Below are 19,806 nucleotides of genomic sequence, written 5' to 3' on the forward strand. Positions count from 1 at the left end.
TGTCCAACATTTGACAGTCATCAAGGCACAAGTCCCCTTCGGTCATTAATTTTGCACGGAGCATCAGCTGTTCTCTCAAGTCAGAGACAAAGACACACACACTAAAGAGGTTACATGCAACTGCTCTCCGAGACCCACTAGGGGGCGATGCTGCCTCACCGATACCAGATAAAATTGATGCGAGAGGACCAGAGAGAACACACCAATATGCACAATATTTTTTAAATAAAATATTCGCTTCAGATTCCATACATCACAGCACATCCAATTCTGCAGTTCTTGGTGGTTCATTCATGGAAAGGCTCGATGAGTTCAAATTCGCCTTATTATTTCTTATACACCCTGTAGCTCACTGCAGTCTGCGGGAAAGTTTCTCCTACAAGTTCTAAAGATCTCTGCAGTCTGCTCTGCAGTAACTCAGAGCAGGGCTTTTAGTGTGGCTGCCCCTGCCCTGTGGAACAGCATCGCTAGGTGCCCACTAGCTGCACTTTCTGGAAACAGCTGAAGCCATTTTTGTTCTGACTGGCTTTCTCAGCTGGAAAAAGGGGTCTTTACCACCAGTCTTGTTTTAAATGGGTTACCGTATATACTTGAGTATAAGCTGACTTTTTCAGCACATTTTTTATTCTGAAAAGCCCCTCTTTGTACTCGAGTGAGGTCCTTTCGGGCTGCTCCTTCCTCCTCCTCCGCCTTTGCTGCTGTCAGGGGCGGCAGAAGTAGAACGAGCAGCCCAAAAGCAGCCCTTTCGGGTTGATTGTTCTTCCTCCATCACTGCTGCTACCACCAGGTTTGTGGTGTGGTGATCCGGCTTATACTCGAGTGAATATGTTTTCCCAGTTTTTTGTAGCAAAATTAGGTGCCTCGGCTTATATTCGGGTCGGCTTATACTCAAGTATATACGGGTATGTTGTTTTTGTGTTTCTAACTGTTCTTAAATACCTTATAGGTAAATCGCCTTGAGACAGTGGTTTAGAAAATGATTTTTAAATCAATCATAATAAATAGAATAATAAGGAGGATGACAACAATGACAACAGGAGTCAATAGTCCAGATTTTCCTTGATATTTTGTGTGTGTGTGTGTGTGTGTGTGTGTGTAAGTAAGTAGGCATTGCATAGGCCTCCCGAATGGGAGTCAGGTTGCCACACTGCAAGGACTCCATTGGCCTAACCCATCAGGGATGTTCTTGCATTCGAGTATCCCCAAATGGCCCAGGCTGCCTATGCTTGCACATGCTCCCACATCTGCAAGAGGCAGCATGGTGTAGTGGTTAGAGCGCTGGGCTAGGACCCAGGAGAGACCAGGGTTCAGATCCCTTCTTATCCGCAAGGTTCGCTGCGGGACCTTGGTTAAGTTACTATCTCTCAGTCTAACCTACCTCATACGGCTGTTGTCAGGATGAAAAGAAATTAAGGGGCAGGGCAGGGCAACCAAGTACGGTACTTTGCCTTGAGATACATGGGGGGAAAGGTAGCGTATTAATCTACTATAAGTGAGAGTCAATGTTAGTGAGTTGGACCAGGGTGGGCAGGGTTCAAATCCCCACTCATAGGCCGTGAATCTCCCTGGGTGCAACCTCGGGGGCTAGTTGGTGACCTCTTAGGCTAACCTACCTCACAGGGTTGTTGTGAGGACTGAATAAAGAAAGGGAGCGCCTTGTATGCCAAGGGCAAAACGGAGACGGGGGAGAAAAGGTGGGATATACTGTAAATGTAATAAAACAACAATACAATATGCACAACTCCTCAGCTGGATCAGACACAAAGGGAAGCAGGGAGTGGATTATCCTGGTTCAAGCCTGGGGCGTCTTCTCCCCGTCTGCCTTAGCTCCTCCGAACAGGAGGGCCTTTCCGCCCTCTTCCACTTACCTGAACGGTCTGGCGATCGGGGATCCCTCCGTACACAGAGATTTGTGGCCCTGCCTGGCGTCCATTGCTGGTGGCCGTGGCTGCCGTGGCGCTGCTGGTCGGAGGGGGGGCTGGCAGCTGCTCGTTCTCCATGGTAACCATCCAGGGCACCCGAGAGGCGGCAGAGGACGGGTGAAGGCCAAAATGGCGGGGTGCGTGGGTGAGGGTGGCCAGCCGGCTACAGCTGTGAGGAGATGAAAAAGCAGGTTACCAGAGGATCCACCGTGAGAGCAAAGCTCACCTCATAAGAACGTCAGAGGAGCAACTGGGATTCAGAAGCATGGCTGCCTTTGACTGTCAAGGGCATTATGGCGAATAGCCATCGACAGCCCTCTCCCTCCATGCATTTGCCCAATCCTCTTTTAAAGCCATCCAGGTTGGTGACTGTCCCTGTGGCAGTGAGTTCCACAGCTTATGCACCGCGTGACCAAGTCCTTTCCTTTATCAGTGCCAAATCTTCCAACATTCAGCTTCGTTGGATGTCTGAATTTTAGTGTTATGAGGGAAATAAATGTTTGCCTGTCCGTTTGCTCCATGCCATGTTATCATTTTTAAAGCTTCTGCGATGTTGCCGCCTTTTCTCTAAACTAAAAAGCCGCAAATGCCACAACCTTTCCTCATAGGGGAGTCACTCTCCATCCACTTGAAAATTTCCGTGGCCCTTTTCTGAACCTTTTCCAACTCTACAATAATTCTGAGGTGAGGCAGCCAGAACCGTACACAGTATTATTCCAAATACGGTCTCACTGTAGATTTGTGTAATGGCGTTGTGATATTGGCACTTTAATTTTCAATTCCTTTCCTAGCATGGAATTTGCCTTTTGTCCAGCATGGAATTTGCCTTTTGTCCAGCGGCCACACATCAGGCCAACATATTCACTGAGCTATCTACTACCTCAGTGATGGTGTTGACGGAAGATTTGTGCTCCAAGGCACAAATCAGTCAGGGGCCGGCCCTCCAGAGCTCCTGGCTTCCCCCTCAGAGCTCTCCCCAAACCCCTCCATGGCCAAGCCTTGCACCCTCCTGGAGTTGTTTTGCCTGACTGGAATGTGTCCTTGGACTTGGACAATGCCTATTGCTTGCCTGGATGGGACACAGATGTGGGAGCCCTGAGAACTAGCCGGCTACGCAAAGGTAAAAATTCACACTTGCTGCTCTGCCTATTTTTGCCTCTGCCCCCCCCCAGCATGTGGACCCTGGAAGGCTGACCAGAAGGCAATCCGGCCCTCGGACTGCAGTTTCCCCGCACCACTGGACTAAAGAAGGGAGCTTCTGGTTCCAACCATTTACGAAGCTTGTTGAGCAGCGTAGGGCACACAACCATAAGGGAGGTTCCGGAAGGACGATGCATAAATTCATAGAATCACAGAGTTGGAAGGGACCCCCAAAGGTCATCCAGTCCAACCCCTTGCAATCCCAGCTAAAGAATTCCTGGCAGGTGGCCATCCAGCCTCTGTTTTAATACCTCCAACCACCGCCTTCTGAGGGAGTCCGTTCCACTGCTGAACAGCCCTTGCCCTCAGAAAGTTCTTCCGAGTGTTTACTTTCTTGCAATTTGAACTGAGTGGTTTGGTTCCTGCCCTTTGGGAGCAGCAGAAAACAAGCTTGCTCCTCCTTCCATGGGACAGCCCTTCAGATATTTGAAGGTGGCTATCATATCACATCTCAGTCCCCTCTTCTTCTTCAACTCCCTCAACCGTTTCTCATAAGGCTTTGGGTTTTGATGCGCTTCCAGTGGAAAAATGCTTTAGAAAGCGCACAGATGCAACAGCAGTTTGGAAAACAGGTAAGGCAGGTGTCAGGGAACTGCTGTCGGAGCCAGAGGGAGAGGGAGGGCTCCAGAGGGATTCCGGAGAGCGTCCCAGGAGGGAGAGAAGCAGCCCATCTTCTGGGGAAGGAAATCAGCGTAGCACCAGTGGAGAAGGGGGGCAGATGGGGGAATTGGCGAGGTGGCTCCATGACTCCTCACCGGGGATCAGCGGGGAGAGCACGGGTCCTCCGCTGCCCACACCCTCCCTGCGCAGAAGGCTTCCGCGCAGGGAGAGTAAGCGGAGACTAGGCGTCAAAGAGCTTCTTTGCTGGAAGAAGTTCAAGAAACGCCCACTGACGGATTCTGCCAGCGATTGAGACAGCCACGGGCGAGTGGCTGTCCGGACAGAAAGGGTTCACTCAGGCAACCCAGCCAGGTGTGGCGCCGATTTACGCACAAGCAACCCCTAGAACCATTACAGCGGGGAAATGGTTTGCAGTGAGGTAACCGGTGTTATTTCTGCAAAAAGACTCTGCTCCAACTGCCAGCTGTCCTAGGACTGCCAGGAAGACCATCATGGCAAATCCATCTGCCAACAAAAAACACGCTACTCCATAATTCCTTTTTTCTTTTGCATCATGCATCTTGCCCCAACCCCTCTGGTACTCGACTATGAGCCTGCAGACAGGGACTGCCTTATTTCTTAATATATGTACAGAGTTTAGAAATTTTCAAAATATTTAAATGATACAGGTTTCAGCACCCATATTAGGACAAAACCTTTGTGAGGCCAAACAAAATGCCGTGAAACAGAGCAGGAAGAATTCTTTATCAGGCTAGGTAGTTTCTTTAAAAAGTAGCCGGGGGGGGGGGGCAGGCTCTTGGTGCCAGGTGAGCCATTAGTGTATGCTTCCGGAAGTGCTTCATAATAATAAATAAATTTTAAAAAATAGACTGTGTCAGCGAAACCTTCTGAATGCACACACACTAGGGTCTGGACATATGGCAACACATGTCAGAAGTGTAAATTTTGGTGAATTTTCTTAAAAACAGCTTAAGAACTTCAAATTTTGGGCAAAAACACTGTGTCCAGGTTTTCACTTTTTTAAATATGGGAACCCTAACACATACAATATCTGTTTAATATTAAGTCTGTTTAGGATCGCAGCCTGACACATCTAATATTCTGGGCACAAGTAAAATGTCCCTAAGCAATTAAAAAAAACTTTTTTTAAAAAAAGCATAAAACCAAAAGAAAAACACATGACAATTAAAAATAATATCAAAATACCGAAATCCAAAAAACATACCCAATAAACAGCAAAATGCATCATTCAGAAACTCATCTTAATCTGTCCAATGCTTGCGTTTGCTTTGCTTTACTTTTTACTTAGAGTCAAAACGTCCCTAAAAGCCTGTTAATTAGAACTCAAGATTCACACAAAGCACAGCACAGACCAATATGACAATGAGGAAGGCAATTGTACAAACAATTGTAGGCAAAAAGGAAGGAATGAAATGGTACAATCTCGCCTGCCCCTTGTGGGGAGGGGTTAGCTATGACCTTTAACACCTGGAAGTTTTTTTTGTTTTTTAAAAGTCTTTTATAAGGAAGAAAAAGCGGAGATTAATAAGGTCTTTGCCCGAAACTGGAGTGAAAGATATAGTGGAGCAGGAAAACTTTAAGACATGATGTAGAAGAAGCTGCCTCATCGTCCCTTCAGCCGACCTAGCTGGTTCTAGCCTTCCCCAGCCTAGTGCCCTCCAAAAGCTTTGAGGCAGCGTTGCATAGTAGTCAGAGTGTTGGACTAGGACCTGGGAGGCCAGGCTTCAAATCCACACTCAGCGGGTGTCCTTGGGCCAGTCATTCGCTCTCAGCTTAACCTACCTCACTAGGGTTGCCATATTTCAAAATGTGAAAATCCGGACACAAAAGTTGAGCTCTTTTTTTCTTTTTCTTTTTGCGAAGTTGTTTTGCAAAATCTCAAAAAAAGGGTTTTTTTAAAGGAAATTTGCCCCAACCTCCAACATGGGTTACCATATGCCTGGACACTGTTTCCGATTGCCATATTCTGGCTACGTCCGGAAAATTCCAGACGTATGGAAGCCCTACCTCACAGGACTGTTGTGAAGAGAAAATGGGATGTGAGGGATAAGAGCTGAGATCCCTGCATTGCAGTGGGTTGGACTACATGTCCCTTGGGGTCCCTTTCAACTCCTCGATTCTGTGATTCTATGAGGAATCCTAGAGCTCCTGGGGGGAAAGGTGGGATATAAATGTAGTCAAATTGTAAATGAAATAATAACACCCTGTTATTTATCTGCAGCATCTGTTACTCTGACATAGACTGCAGGTGAACATGGGGGGGGTCTTGCTTACGCATCATTGCTCAGAGTCCCTGGCAGATGCCTCCTCTGTGAGTCTATCCCAAGCATAGGCAAACTCAGCCCTCCAAATGTTTTAGGACTACAATTCCCATCATCCCTGACCACTGGTCCTGTTACCTAGGGATCATGGGAGTTGTAGTCCCAAAAACATCTGGAGGGCCAAGTATGCCTATGCCTGGTCTATCCTTTCCTTTCACAGCTGCCACAGCTACTTCTAGCAGCAGTGAGTTCCACAAGTTTATTACACTTCTTAATTCTCTTTCTCCCTCCCCCTGCCTTTACTTCTAAATCTAGTCGTTGCAGATCTTCATCTCCAAGCCTCTTGACTTGCCATCCACAAGCCTCGTTTAAGACCTCCGGCGATCACTTTACTCCATCCCAGATATCCACGTGGGTGGAAATAACACAATTATCTAGCACGTGAAAGCCTAGGAGCCCACTGGAATCCCACTGCCTGTACACTGCCGCAAAATTCTACTCTGCGACCTTGAAGTCTAGAAACTTGCACTGCCCAATAAGGAAACCCACCAGGAAGCTAACTGTTTCAGGGCGAGCGCTTCAAAGCCAACAGCACAACCTCTTCCCCCAGTTCACAGTCCACCTCCAGAGGCTCTCTGCACCTACCTCCAGGCTACCGGGATTTGTGACGCAAGTCGGAAAGCGTGCAGAGTCTTCAAAGGGATGGCAGGACCCCTGCCCAGGGGTCCCCAGCCTCAGCTCCACACTCTGCTCCTTCAATCCTCCACATCCCCCGAAACAGACAAGAGCATCCTCTCCAGGTGAACCTCCAGAGCAGGCTTGTAAAAGGACCGTTTTAGGCGCCCTGGTAGTGGGGCACAGCCTGAAGCTAAGAGGCGCAAATCAATGCACAGCTCCTGGCGGGAGGAGAAGCGCCACCCGCTCTGCTGTCAGTGGATGTCATTTTGGGGAACCAGTGTGCCTGAGATCTCCTCCTGCTGATCTGCCTTTGTTCCGCTAACCCCCCCCCCTTTGCACAGCCCAGCAATCGCACAGATACTCCAGGGTTGGGAGAGAAGGGGGGGGGGAGAGAGAGAGAGATAAAGAAGAGAGCCTAATTTCCTGATGATTATGATGTCGCTTAGCAACCACCAATCAGGGCCTTGCCGTTTTGCCTGCAGTATTTCATGCAAATAGTTTCAGGGGGCTGGTGGCATGCGCACGTTCCTTTTAATCTCAAAGGGTCAGCCAAGCGGCTTAGCGTGACTCCCAAGGGACACGTTAAGAGACTGATACGAGCCTGGGGGGGGGTGTGCGGAAAGACAGAGTGCCCACCTCGCCCAGGAGCTTCCCAGCGCAAGGGAGGACCAAGGACCAAGCTCAAGGTAGGCACAACCGCACCGCGGAAAGGTGGAAAAGGAAAGGGATGTCCCCGCAGCGGCCACAATCTATCCCGGTCCAGCTGGCAACAGCACATCTTGGGGCATGGGCACAGAAACCCACTTCTGCCAACAAAGCGAAGGGACCTCTCCAAGTTCCAAGAGCCTCCCCGAGCAAGAAATTAAGATGTTAAAGTATTCACACACACACACACACACACACACAGGCTTTGCCAATGCAAACTAAAACCGTAACTCAGAAAAAATGAAGCCAAGCTTTATAAATGAAGCCAAGGAACAGCGGAGGGAGGTGGGAGATAGCCGTCTTCAAATATCTAAAGGGCTGTCCCATGGAAGATGGAGAAAGCTTCTTTTCTGCCGCTCGCAAAGGACAGGACCCGAGTGAGTCGAATCAGATTACGAGAGAGGAGATTCCGACTAGACTTTAGGAAGAACTTTCTGAGGGTAAGAGCTGTTCTGCAGCAAAAAGGACTGTGTTGGAAGGTTGAGGTTTTTAATCAGAGGTTTGATGGCCACCTGTCCGGGATTATTGAGCTGTGATTCCTGCATTGCAGAGGGTTGGACTAGTTGATCCACTCTACATTCTATGATTCTACGAAATTCTGCAACCTGTATTTAATTTCGCAGCTTGATCAAACTGAACCTCAAACTCTCTGGACACTGAAAAAAGTCTTATTCAGCAACCTCTTTTGCTTTGGAGTTTCCACTGGGTCTTGAATCCAGACTGCCTTGAGTAGAACCTTAAGGTCTAGAAACTTGAGTGGCTTTTTTAAAAAAAGAAAGTGGGGAAAATGCGACCTATCAGAAAATTGAATTCTGTGCTTGCCACTATATTTAGTGTTTGCGTGTCCACACTGCAGCCTTAAGAAAGTAAGAAGAGTCTGATGGAAAAGCCATTGGCCCATCTAATCCAGATCGTTCTCACAGTGGCCAACCAGATGCCCCAGGGGGAAACCTGCAAGCAGGAACCAAAAACAAGACCGCTCTCCCCTCCTGTGGTTTCCAACAAGAGAAGCATGACCATGGAGGCAGAGCATAGCTATCAAGGAGTCCTTGGTTGCTCTCTCCTCCATGAATTTGTCTGATCTTCTTCTGAAGCCATCCAAGCCTTGGCTACTGGGGAGGTTTCTCCAAACCACACAGTTGAAACCTTCTTGAAACCCCCAGGAGAAAATAAAGGCAATCACCGTGGAGGAGGAGGAACCCTCCTACATGAGGGGAGGGGAAGGGGCAATGAACTCATATCACTCAAATATGAGGCACTCAAGCGTTCCCCCTGCCCCCCTCCAGTGGGCCCATTTATCGTCCCCTAATTGTTCCGTTTTCATTGCTGGCGCCGCCTCGAAAGGACTTCCATTAGCCGGCCCTGGTCAATGGTGCCCATAGGATCCCCTATTGATCGGCAGGCGCCATCGATTTCCATCAGGCTACTTAGCATATAAATTAGCCATTTCTGGGAGGGTGGGGGCGGGCGAGGAGAAAGTATTCAGCACAAATTAATTTGAGTTTGGTAGCCCTTAAAAAACAACAACACGAAGCCAATCTGCAAAAGCATCAAAAAACACATGTGGGGGTGAGGAAGTCAGGGATAATGGGAACAATCCCAGGACAGGATGGGGTTGTGCAGAGTTGTTAAGGCAGCAGAGAGCATTGTTGGCTGCCCACCCTCCACCTTAGAGCAGATTTATGCCACAAGGTGCCATAGGAAGGCACTGGACATAGTAAAAGATCCATCGCATCCTGGTCACTGTCTCTTCGAGCTTCTGCCATCGGAACGGAGATACAGGACGATGAAGACAAGAACGAGCCGTCTTAAGAACAGCTTCTTCTCCAGAGCGATCTCGGCCCTGAATGGGAAGCCTAGACTTTGAAAGTCATCTAATCTTCCTTGCGGTATTATACTATTGTCTTAATTAGTGTTTTTATAGTTGGTTTGATTTTGTGTGGAGTGCCCTACCTGGGTGGATGGAGCAGCCAAGTAATTTCGTTGTCCCCAAGAGGGGGCAATGACAATAAAGATATAATAATAATAATAATAATAATAATAATAATAATAATAATAATAATATAGTCCAATGGCACTTGGAGGGCTGGAGATTCCCCACCTTTTGGGGTCAGATCCAAGGCCTCTCTAGTCCAATATCCCAAGTCCCTCTGTGTTTCCAACTGAATGTTCCTGTCCTGAGAAGCTCACAAACACAGCACGAAAGCAAGAGCTCACAGGGCTAGAGCGTGGTGCTGACAACATCAAGGTTGCAGGTTGTAAGGGGCGAGGGCATATTCTTGCCTTGCAACTAGATAATTCCCACTCTATGATTCTATGAGAACTCTCTGCCCTCCAACCACTGGTACCCCAAGAGCAGCACGGTCAGAAACCTGGAAGTTCAGCTTAGCTAATGTGGGCTGGAGTAGTGATGTATGGAAGTGAGAGCTGGACCATAAAGAAGACTGATCGCTGAAGAATCAATGCTTTTGAATTATTGGTGCTGGAGGAGACTCTTGAGAGTCCCATGGACTGCAAGAAGATCAAACCTCTCCATTCTTAAGGAAATCAGCCCTGAGTACTCACTGGAAGGACAGATCCTGAAGCTGAGGCTCCAATACTTTGGCCACCTCATAAGAAGAGAAGGCTCCCTGGAAAAGACCCTGATGCTGGGAAAGATGGAGGGCACAAGGAGAAGGGGAGGACAGAGGACGAGATGGTTGGACAGTGTTCTCGAAGCTACCAGAATGCGGGAGGCAGTGGAAGACAGAAGTGCCTGGCGTGCTCTGGTCCATGGGGTTACGAAGAGGCGGACACAACTAAATGACTAAACAACAACAACAAAGTGTGGGCTGGTAGCCGTGGAAAAGCCCATCTCCTATAAAGTAGCTCAATCCCATTTTCATGTCATCTCTAGAAACCTGACATCACCACGGCTTAGGACGGTGAGTTCCACAGGTTAATTTCCTGCCATGCAAAGAAGTCTGTCCTGAATCTATGGCTTGCATGGTGTGCTGGAGTTCTGGTTATCCAGAGTGAGGGAGGAAAGGGTTTCTCTTCCTGCACTCCCAGGAAAATACACCTGATCATAGGTCTTCCTCTGCTTTCTCACTGGTTTAACAAACCAGCACTTCCGCCTTTCCTCACTGAAGTAAGAGGACCACCAAGGCTAAGTGATGGACAGGACCTTCAGAAGACCAGGCCTAAGGGGACCCATCTAGTTCAGCATCCTGTTCTCACACTGACCAACCAGACACCCATTGGAAACCAGCGAACGCAAGAGCCCTCTCCCCTCCTGCAGCTTCCAGTAACAGGTATTCAGAAGCATAACTGCCTCTGGACCGCAAAGGCGGAATCGCAGCCTTGTAGAGTTGGAAAGGGACCAGGGGCAGGGGCATCTAGTCCAACCCCCTGCAATGCAGGAATTTTTCACCCACCCTGGGACTCAAACCCACGACCCTGAGATTAAGAGTCTCATGCACTACCAACTAAGCTATCCCTCAGGGCAGAGCATAGTCACCCTGGCTAGTAGCCATTGATAGTGTTATCCTCCACAAATGTGTCCCATCCTCTTTTAAAGCCACCCAGGGTGATTGACATCACTGCCTCCAGTGGCAGGGAGTTCCACAGTTAAACTACGTACTGCATGAAGAAGGGCTTTCTTTTATCTGCATTGTTTTTTACACTTCTATCATGGCACCTCATACTCATCCGGCTCAGTGCTGAGCCCCTCCTTTATATGTGGATGGTCCCAATTCAAGCTCCAGCATCTCTAGGTAGGGTAGAGAAACTCCCTCCCCAAACCCTGACTAGTCCTGGCCAGTCAGTACAGACAAAGCTGAACTGGCAGGACCAATGGTCTGGCTCGCTAGAAGGCAACTTCCTCTTCAAAATCAGCTCTTTGATTCAGAACCATGAGAAATAGAACCTTAGCTTAATTTTGGAAGAAGGACCAACACTCTCCACTTGGCTTTGCACTTTGAAGCTTCCAAGTCCAGCCGTCAGCATGGGAAAGACCCCGTCGGAAGCTCTGGTGAGCTGCTGCCAGTCAGTGTGGATGATATTGAGCTAAATGGAGCAGGCGTCTTCCCTTTCGCTCGCCTGCCTCCTCCCCTTATTCCTGCCTCCTGAGATGACTTGACCCTCTGCGCCTTCTGAGCTTTTACCAGGCAATGATGCCCCCATTAACCCTTCCACATTTTTACCTTTGCCTCCATGTGGACCGGAAGCTTACTCATTCTCTCTCTATATATAAAAAAATTAGGAGTCAAATATATATAAGCTTCTATAAAGTGCTATTATGGAGCTTTCCATTAGCCTTCTCAAATGGCCTCTGTCTGCTTACAAGCTCCATAGCTGTAAATCTTCCGGAAATAGCGCCGGAATCATGGCAGCCCACTCAGCCTGGTGCATCCACAGCCGGAGTCCCCCTCCCATTTAGGCATTCCCAGCTGCTGCTGCTGCTGCTGCAACGTTTGCAACTTAATGATGATTAAAAACACGGAAATTTATGGCTGCTCCCTGATCTGAGCTGGCTGCCATTTATTTTATCTTTTACAAAAAGACCTGGCAGGCCAGCGGCTGCTCTTGACTTTCCTTGGCTGGCATTATGTCATATGGGACTTTAAACAAGGTGCACTGCTAGCAAGGCCAGCAGAAGTAACTGCCTCTCTTCTCCCCAATTACACTTGCCCTTTACCTCTAAAGAGCAGCAACTCCTTCGCCTCTCTGGAAGCAAAGCCATGAGGCCATCTGCCGCCAGCAAACGCAATGGTGTTGCAATGCCCTTCAGCACACATTGCTGTGGTTCAGCTAACTGCAATGCACTCTGTTTGGTAGGAAGGGACTGGCTGGAAGACACTATTTAAAAACACCAAACAGAGGCTCTGTTTCACATTCAGCATGCTCAGAAAAGGCTGCAATGTTGGCTCAACTTGCTGATACACTCCCACAGTGCACGAACTGCTTAATGCAACTTAAGTGCAGAAAATCCCCAAAGGTGGAGGCTTCCTGCTGTATCTCTGTATGAATCACTGCTCTGACCCTGTCTCCTTCAAGCAGCCTCCTTTGCTGAGCTCAAATGCTGCTAAACACTTCCTTCCCATCAAGGAAGATTAGATCACTCCTGCTGCAGGCACAAAGCCCTTCTTTGAAGGGGGAAAAAGAGCTTCTTTCAGCAACTCATGCAGAGATGCAATTCTGGGCTTGCCTTTTTACAGTCTGGAATCACACCCAGAACACCAATTCAAAACAAATATGGTAAAACAGGTTATCTATATGGGTTCCTCAGAAGACAGCCAATCCTTACTGTTATAGTCTAGCTAGTTTCTGAGAAATTGCAATTTCTAGGATTCTTTTAGCCACATTTTAGGTGTGTAGAGATCTGCTGTATTCCAGACCGTGGGCTACACTCAATGCTAGCCCTATTTAGAACTAGGCCCATTGAAATAAATGAACCTGTTAGTCATGCCTCAGAACTTCAACGGCTATTGTTGTTTCCTTAGTCCAGTTATATCTGAAAACCATCAAAATATGATCAAAAAGAAAAAGACAGGCTTGATCAGGGGAAGCTTAATAAGTAGCAGAACAAACAACAGAGTTTTTGAAAGTGATCTGTGATTATGTGTTTTCCAGCTGTAGCAATGGGCATTTTTGTGGACTGCAAATAAAGAGAGGAGGGCCATTTAAAAAAATAGCAAAAACAAAATGTATGGGTAGAGAAAGAAGAAAAACCAAAATTGGGGCAAGGGTGATGGGGAGGAAAAAGGAAATATTACTCCAGATCATGAAGGACTCATCCAGAACTCTTCCAAGGCCTACACAACACACATCCACTGAATATTGAACACTGTTCTGTGTACCCGTGAGGGCTAGACCCTTGGTTCTTTGTCTTAACTGAATCCCAAAGAAGCTCAGCTTTCCGTTCCTTCAGCTAAACGCGCCCCAAACCTTCACAGAATTCCACATGCATGAAAGGCTAAGGGCCGCCCACTCGCCTCCTTGCCTTCCCCCTATCCTCCAACAAGGACTAATTGCCTGGAAGACGCCGTCTGATAAACATGGAGCATTTAAAAATGTATTAGGGTTACGGAAGCGTCTATTTCCGGCAGGAAACACGGAGAGTTATGAGAGGGGAGTGCATGGGGTTGGAGGGGGCTGGTGTATTTCCCCTCACACCCAAGGTCAGCCCAGCTCTCCAGTAAAACATCTTTGGAGCAATCCGTCGATTGACACCTGCCATCCATCAAACCCACCCGAAGGCCATTGCAGCCGCAAGGTTCTAAGGAGGCAAGGAAAGAAATCAAAAGAGGAGAGGGCCCCTTCTTCCTTCCTTCCTTTATTTCATAAAATTTATACACAGCTTGATTGGTCTTTTAAAAAAACAAAAACAAAAAAACCTCCAAGTGGTTTACAAAGAGAATAACATATATATTTTAAAAGTAAAAAGCAACTTGTTAAAACATTTGAAAGATAAACTCAATAATAAAGAAAAAACAAATTAAAACATACACCAACATTCTACATGTCTGGGTACGCTTGCCTATACAAAAATGTTTTTGGCATGCGCTGAAAGGAGTACAGTGAAGGAGCCTGCCTGATATCAATAGGCAGGGAGTTCCACAGTGTAGATGCCACCACAGTAAAAGATCCATGCCTTACAAATACAGGGTGTAGCACTCTTCCGGACTCTAACCGGAAGAGTCCGCGACCAGAAGGAGGAGGAGTATCAGGAAGAATGGAATAAATTTAATGATTATTTAGTTAAATTTGTTAAGTTAAATTAACTGGAAATAGCTTGCAGATACTTAATGGGCTTAGGATTTTATTTATGTTAAGTGATGAAGTAATATGTTTAATTCTATATGATGAAGATTTAAGCATGTTAATGTTTAAGTTAAATTTCATAAAAATTGGGATTTGGAAAACCGTTAAAAGGACATGCAATGAAATTCAACTAAGGGGAAGCGAGGAAGTCACTTAACAAAGTTAATAACTGTAATTTTCAATAAGGCTATGATTTATGTTTGTTTTGTTTGTTTGTCTTGTGTGTTTGTTTGTTTTTATAATATTGTGAAAACCAATAAAATTTTTGGAGGGAAAAAATACAGGGTGTAGCAGGGACAGTTCTGCAGATCAAAGGGATCAAGTGAGTGCATCTCATAGGTAAACTGGTCCCAAGTTGTTAAGGGCTTTAGATACTAATAGTAACACATTGAACTTGGCCCTGTAGCAGATCAGCGACCAGTGCAGATCTCTGAGCTATAGGAGTTTCCCACTGCCAAAGCCTCACTCCTATCAGCAAGGGAAGCCCCACATGAAGAGCATTGCAGCAATCCAGTCTTGAAATAACCTGTGCATGAACTACGGTGGCAAGGCTTTCTGAAGTTCCTTCCACAAGTTCACTGCTGAACGGCTGGTTAGCAACTGCAAGGCCGACATCCCCCTTCTCTGTGGGTTGGAGAGGATGGGGCATCCTCTATGGCAGGGATAGGGAACTTGGGCCCTGTAGAAATCGGGGGCACCAACACAGTGCCCATGAAGGCCTTAACTGGAGCCCCTGACCAGGGGTCCCAGCCAGCACTGAGCTTTCATTAAACAATAAATAAAATGCATATCTCTAACTGACTGTTGTGAAGTGAGTCACCCTGGCTGCTCAGTCTTTTTAGCCAGTGGGTGAAGTCAGGGACTGTAGCAAGAATCTCTTTTCCTTCCTTTCCATCTCTCCCTCTCATTTTTTTCATAGTCCTTGAAATCTCTCTAGTTTGCTCTTCCTTTTGTTCCTAGCCACCAGGATGCATCTTTCCTGCGGGACTTTGGTACTCCCAAGAAGCCTTTTTCTGCAATTACTACTTTACAATAAGCGTGCAAGTCCTCCCTGCAAAACGCAAGGGGAGAAACTTTGCAAAGAGGCTTAGGAACAGTCTCCTGCTGTTGTGCATGGGCTAAAGACCAGGTGCTCGTTGAGAATGCGCCACAGAGCTACCTAACACTGTGCAGTGGTACCTCAATTTAAGAACAGCCCTGTTTACAAACTATTTGCTATACGAACTCCGCAAAACCGGAAGTAGTGTCCCGGTTAGCGAACTTTACCTCGGCTTAATAATAGCTTTGGTTTAAAAACGGACTTCGGGAACGGATTAAGTTCATAAACCAAGGTACCACTGTAAGTCTCTTTGTGTGCCATGGGGCTTACTCTCACCTAGTCGGGTACAGGATGGCAGCCATGGTTTTGGTTTAGGGTGGAACACCAGAGTAAAACAAGGGCACCTTCTGGGCCAACTTTTAAAAGCCTGCTGAAAAGATTCCTATTCCTATTAGAAATGCATCTTTCCGCAACATTTAACCAAATTCTGATTATAATGTTGTAATAGATTTATTGTAGGGGGAAGGTTATTAAAAATAGAAAGCAGTATAGAAATGAATATTTATGATGATTACAATGCTTCTATTGCTGCAAACCACTTTGATAGTGGCGTAAACTGCAGCGGTATATAAATGTTTTTTTTGTAAACGGATAAATAAGGAATGGGAAACCAGGAAGCCTATTATGCCACCCTCACAAACCCTGGACTTGGGAGCTACCAGACGCTTCCAGACAAGGAGTCAGAATCCCTTCAGCTCATTGTTTGCCATTAAGGAGCCACAAATTAATCAGCCTGCCATATGGGGGGGGGGGGGAGTAGAGGGAGGGAAAAAGACATCAAGCAAAAATTAAGAATTCAACCTTCCCCCTGCGCTCAACACCCCCCCAAAATGCAGCTTACTCATCTCATCTCCATTTCAAGGCAATTCCTCCCACAAGGGACCTTGGATCTATTCCGTAATAAGGCCTTTAATAGAGAGAGAGCCCCTTTTCAAGGCCGATTACAGCAGACCTTCCTTCTGTTCCCCGCTCAACCCCCACCACAATGTACACACTGTCTCCTGCCTCCCATCCACCGTAATCCTGCAAGGTAGAGAGGGTGGTTGGAGGTAATGAATGGGCTGTTCTTCTGGAAAGCCCAGGAAGCCTTGGAGCCAAGCACAGGATGTGAACTCAGGTCTCCCTTTAATAAAGGTAAAGATAAAGGGACCCCGACCATTAGGTCCAATCGTGGCCGACTCTGGGGTTGCGGCGCTCATCTCACTTTACTGGCCGAGGGAGCTGGCGTACAGCTTCCAGGTCATGTGGCCAGCATGACTAAGCCGCTTCTGGCGAACCAGAGCAGCGCACAGAAACACCGTTTACCTTCCCACCGGAGCGGTACCTATTTATCTACTTGCACTTTGACGTGCTTTCGAACTCCTCGGTTGGCAGGAGCTGGGACTCGAATTGGGGATTCGAACCGCCAACCTTCTGATCAGCAAGCCCTAGGCTCTGTGGTTTAACCCACAGCGCCACCCGCGTCCCTCCCTTTAATACCAACACTCTAACCACTCCATGACACTGCCTCGCTCTCAATGTGTCACTGATCCCAGAAAAAAAGGCCACCGTGCGAGACTGGAATCAGGGACTTCCCACTTCTGAGGCGCCATCTTACAGCCACGATGCCAGGTGGCCTAAATCTTTTTGCAACCGCAACCGATACCCCCAATGCTCAACACCACACCAGCTTACGAGAGGCCAAATGCTTGCTGGAACAAGTGTGGCTTGAGGTCCAAGAGCGGGAGAAGCCCTTCATTCCCTCACGGGGAACCTTCTTCTGAGGGCCACATGCGAGCAGCAGGGGGCTAAATTGGGTGGCGCCTCTTAATCTCAGGGACATTGGTTCGAGTCCCATGTTGAGCAAAAGATTCCTGCATTGCTGGGGGTTGGACCAGATGACCCTCGTGGCGCCTGGAACCCACTCTGCAATTCTATGATTCTGTTATTCATGTGGCACAGTAAGATGTGGTGATGACCATGGCCTTATCTATTAGATAGCCTTCATGTCTAACAGATAAGGGTAACAGATGTGGTCAGGCAGCAGTCTGAAGGGCACCCTGAAGGCATCCATCTGGCCATGTTTGCCACAAAGTGCTAGTCACTGTCCTGCCCTCCCAATGTCACTGGACTCCATTTCCCATCAGCCCCTGCTACAGCAGCCAATGGTCATGGGGGGAAAAGTGCTACAGTCCAGTAACATCTGGATAGGGTCAGCAACCTTTTCCAGCCGTGGGCCAGTCCACCGTCCCTCAGGCCATGTGGTGGGCCGGAGTGGGGGGGGGGGGATGAACGAATTCCTATGCCCCACAAATAACCCAGAGATGCATTTTAAATAAAAGCACACCTTCTACTCATGTAAAAACACCAGGCAGGCCCCACAAATAACCCAGAGAAGCATTTTAAATAAAAGGACACATTCTACTCATGTAAAAGCACGCTGATTCCCAGACCGTCTGCGGGCCGCACTGAGAAGGCGATTGGGCTGCATCCGGCCCCCGGGCCTTAGGTTGCCTACCCCTGGGATAGGGTGTTACTTTGGCTATCCCTAAATCGTGCGGCCTGATCCAGAAAAGCCACTCACAGTTTCTGAATATTTATTTCTACAGGACTCATCCACATGCATGATGCTGCCTAGAGGTCAGTAAAACCTCCATTCTCTGCCCTGAGGGCCTTACAATCTAAAGCAGATACCCCCAAAAAGCGCTCTACGAACATTAAGAGTTAGGACTGTCACCATGACCATGCCGTACCTATGCTTGATAAGAGATATTGAAAAAGTCTGAAAACCATCGTCCCACCCAAGAACCCAGGAGTCCAGCTGAGCACATCTCCCTTCCCTATGCAATGTTGCATAGGCTGCAATGGGCTGTAGCTCAAATGAGTAGAGGGTCTGCTTTGCATGCAGGTTCAATCCCCAATGGCGTCTCCAGGTAAGGAGAGACACCCTGCCAGTCAGTGTAGACAAGGGATAGCCAACTCACAAGAGACTGCAATCTACTCACAGAGTTAAAAACGGGCAGTGATCTACCCCCTTTTGGGGGGGAGCCAAAGTTGTTCAGCTTCTTTGGGGGGAGCCAATGATCTACCAGTGATCTATCGCAAACATCCAGTGATCTACCGGTAGATCTCAATCTACCTGTTGGACATGCCTGGTGTAGACAATACTGGGATGGATAGGCCAATGATTTCAGCACAAGGCAGCTTCCCGTGTTCCAGTTTAATTCAGAACCTCGCTTTGCATTTAGGTGAAAGACAACAGCTCAGAGGTGGAGCAGCTGCCTTGGTCCCAGGTTCAAACCCCAATGGCATCTCCAGGTAGGGCTGCGAATGTCTGAAGAGCCGCTGCCGGTCAGTGCGGCCAGTATTGAGCTAGCTGGACCGATGACCTGCCTCGGGAAGAATGCAGCTTCCCATGTTCCTATTGCAAGAGAGCATCGCAAATGACATCTTCCCGACCACCACCAAAAAGGGGGGGGGGACACCATTGCAATGCTCAGGCCTTGGAAGAGAAGCAGCAGGAGGAAGGGGAGACACCCCCTCCGCACCCAACGTCCCCCACCAGCACCCTGACAGGCTGCCCTGCCCCCTTACCTGACCTCCACGTGCATGCGCAGCGACCAGCCAGCCTGGCCCCCCCTCCGTGCGCGCGCCACGAGAAGCGAATGCAAAAAAAAAAAACCCAGACAGCGCGCGCAAGACGGGAGGGGGGGGGACAGGATTCATTAGCATTCCTGCATGCGTCACGTGCGCGCCCCCGCCAATGGCAGCTCCGGGCCTTTTTGTCCCCGCCCCTCCCTGGACTCACACCATGAAACCCAGCGAAGCGGGGGGGGGGGAGAGAATGCATGTCCCAGACAGTTGCCATAGCAACTGGGGAGGGGAAACCCCACCCTGTGGATCACGTGGCCTTGGATTTCCCCCCCCCGCTTCCATTTGCACCTCTTGGTGGAGATAGTAAATGGGGGGGGATGATGCAGTCAGCCCACCCTCTTCTATTTAGCCAGTGCAATGTATTTGAAATGCAAATATATTTAAAAAGCACGCATGCAGCAATCACAAGATGTGATGTCTGGGTTAAAAAGGGAAAGGAGGGGCGGGATGTCTAGTTTGGAGGTGGCTGAAGATTTAGGATTGGGTTTAGAATACAGTTGCCCTAACTTTCAAAGCAAACGAGTGGTCCTCATTATTGGCACATGCCTTGAAATTCCAAGCTATCCATTGTTTTCGTTAATTGCTCCTGGCACACTGGAAATTCAAATCCGCTACCCACATTTAATACTCATTATTACAGTTTCCTTTCTGCCAAGGAGATGGTGGGGGGGAGGGAGTTCTCTTAGTTTTGCATCCTGTCCTCACAACAGCCCTGTGAGGTAGGCTGGCTGCTTGCTCCTAAGGAGGAATGCATCGTTAAAAGAGGACATAATAGGTAAAGGGACCCCTGACCGTTAGGTCCAGTCGCAGACGACTCTGGGATTGCAGCGTGCACCTCGCTCTATAGGCAGAGGGTGCCCCA

At 48.1% G+C, this 19,806-nt stretch overlaps 1 protein-coding gene across 1 annotated transcript in view; it reads right to left on the reverse strand.

Moving 5' to 3' along the window:
* The window catches only part of PHC2 (polyhomeotic homolog 2), a 59,616-nt gene extending 40,653 nt beyond the window's left edge, over positions 1 to 18,963 (reverse strand). Inside the window, exons 1-2 of the mRNA XM_081923953.1 lie at positions 18,885 to 18,963; positions 1,869 to 2,091 (exon numbers count right to left, since the gene is read on the reverse strand). Coding sequence (XP_081780079.1) covers positions 1,869 to 2,091; positions 18,885 to 18,901 — 240 coding nt within the window. The 5' untranslated portion in view covers positions 18,902 to 18,963. The remainder of the gene's footprint in view (positions 1 to 1,868; positions 2,092 to 18,884) is intronic.
* Between the last annotated feature and the right edge of the window lie 843 nt (positions 18,964 to 19,806).

This window comes from Podarcis melisellensis (assembly GCF_964234715.1).
Source record: "Podarcis melisellensis genome assembly, chromosome: 8".
Lineage (NCBI taxonomy): Eukaryota > Metazoa > Chordata > Lepidosauria > Squamata > Lacertidae > Podarcis > Podarcis melisellensis.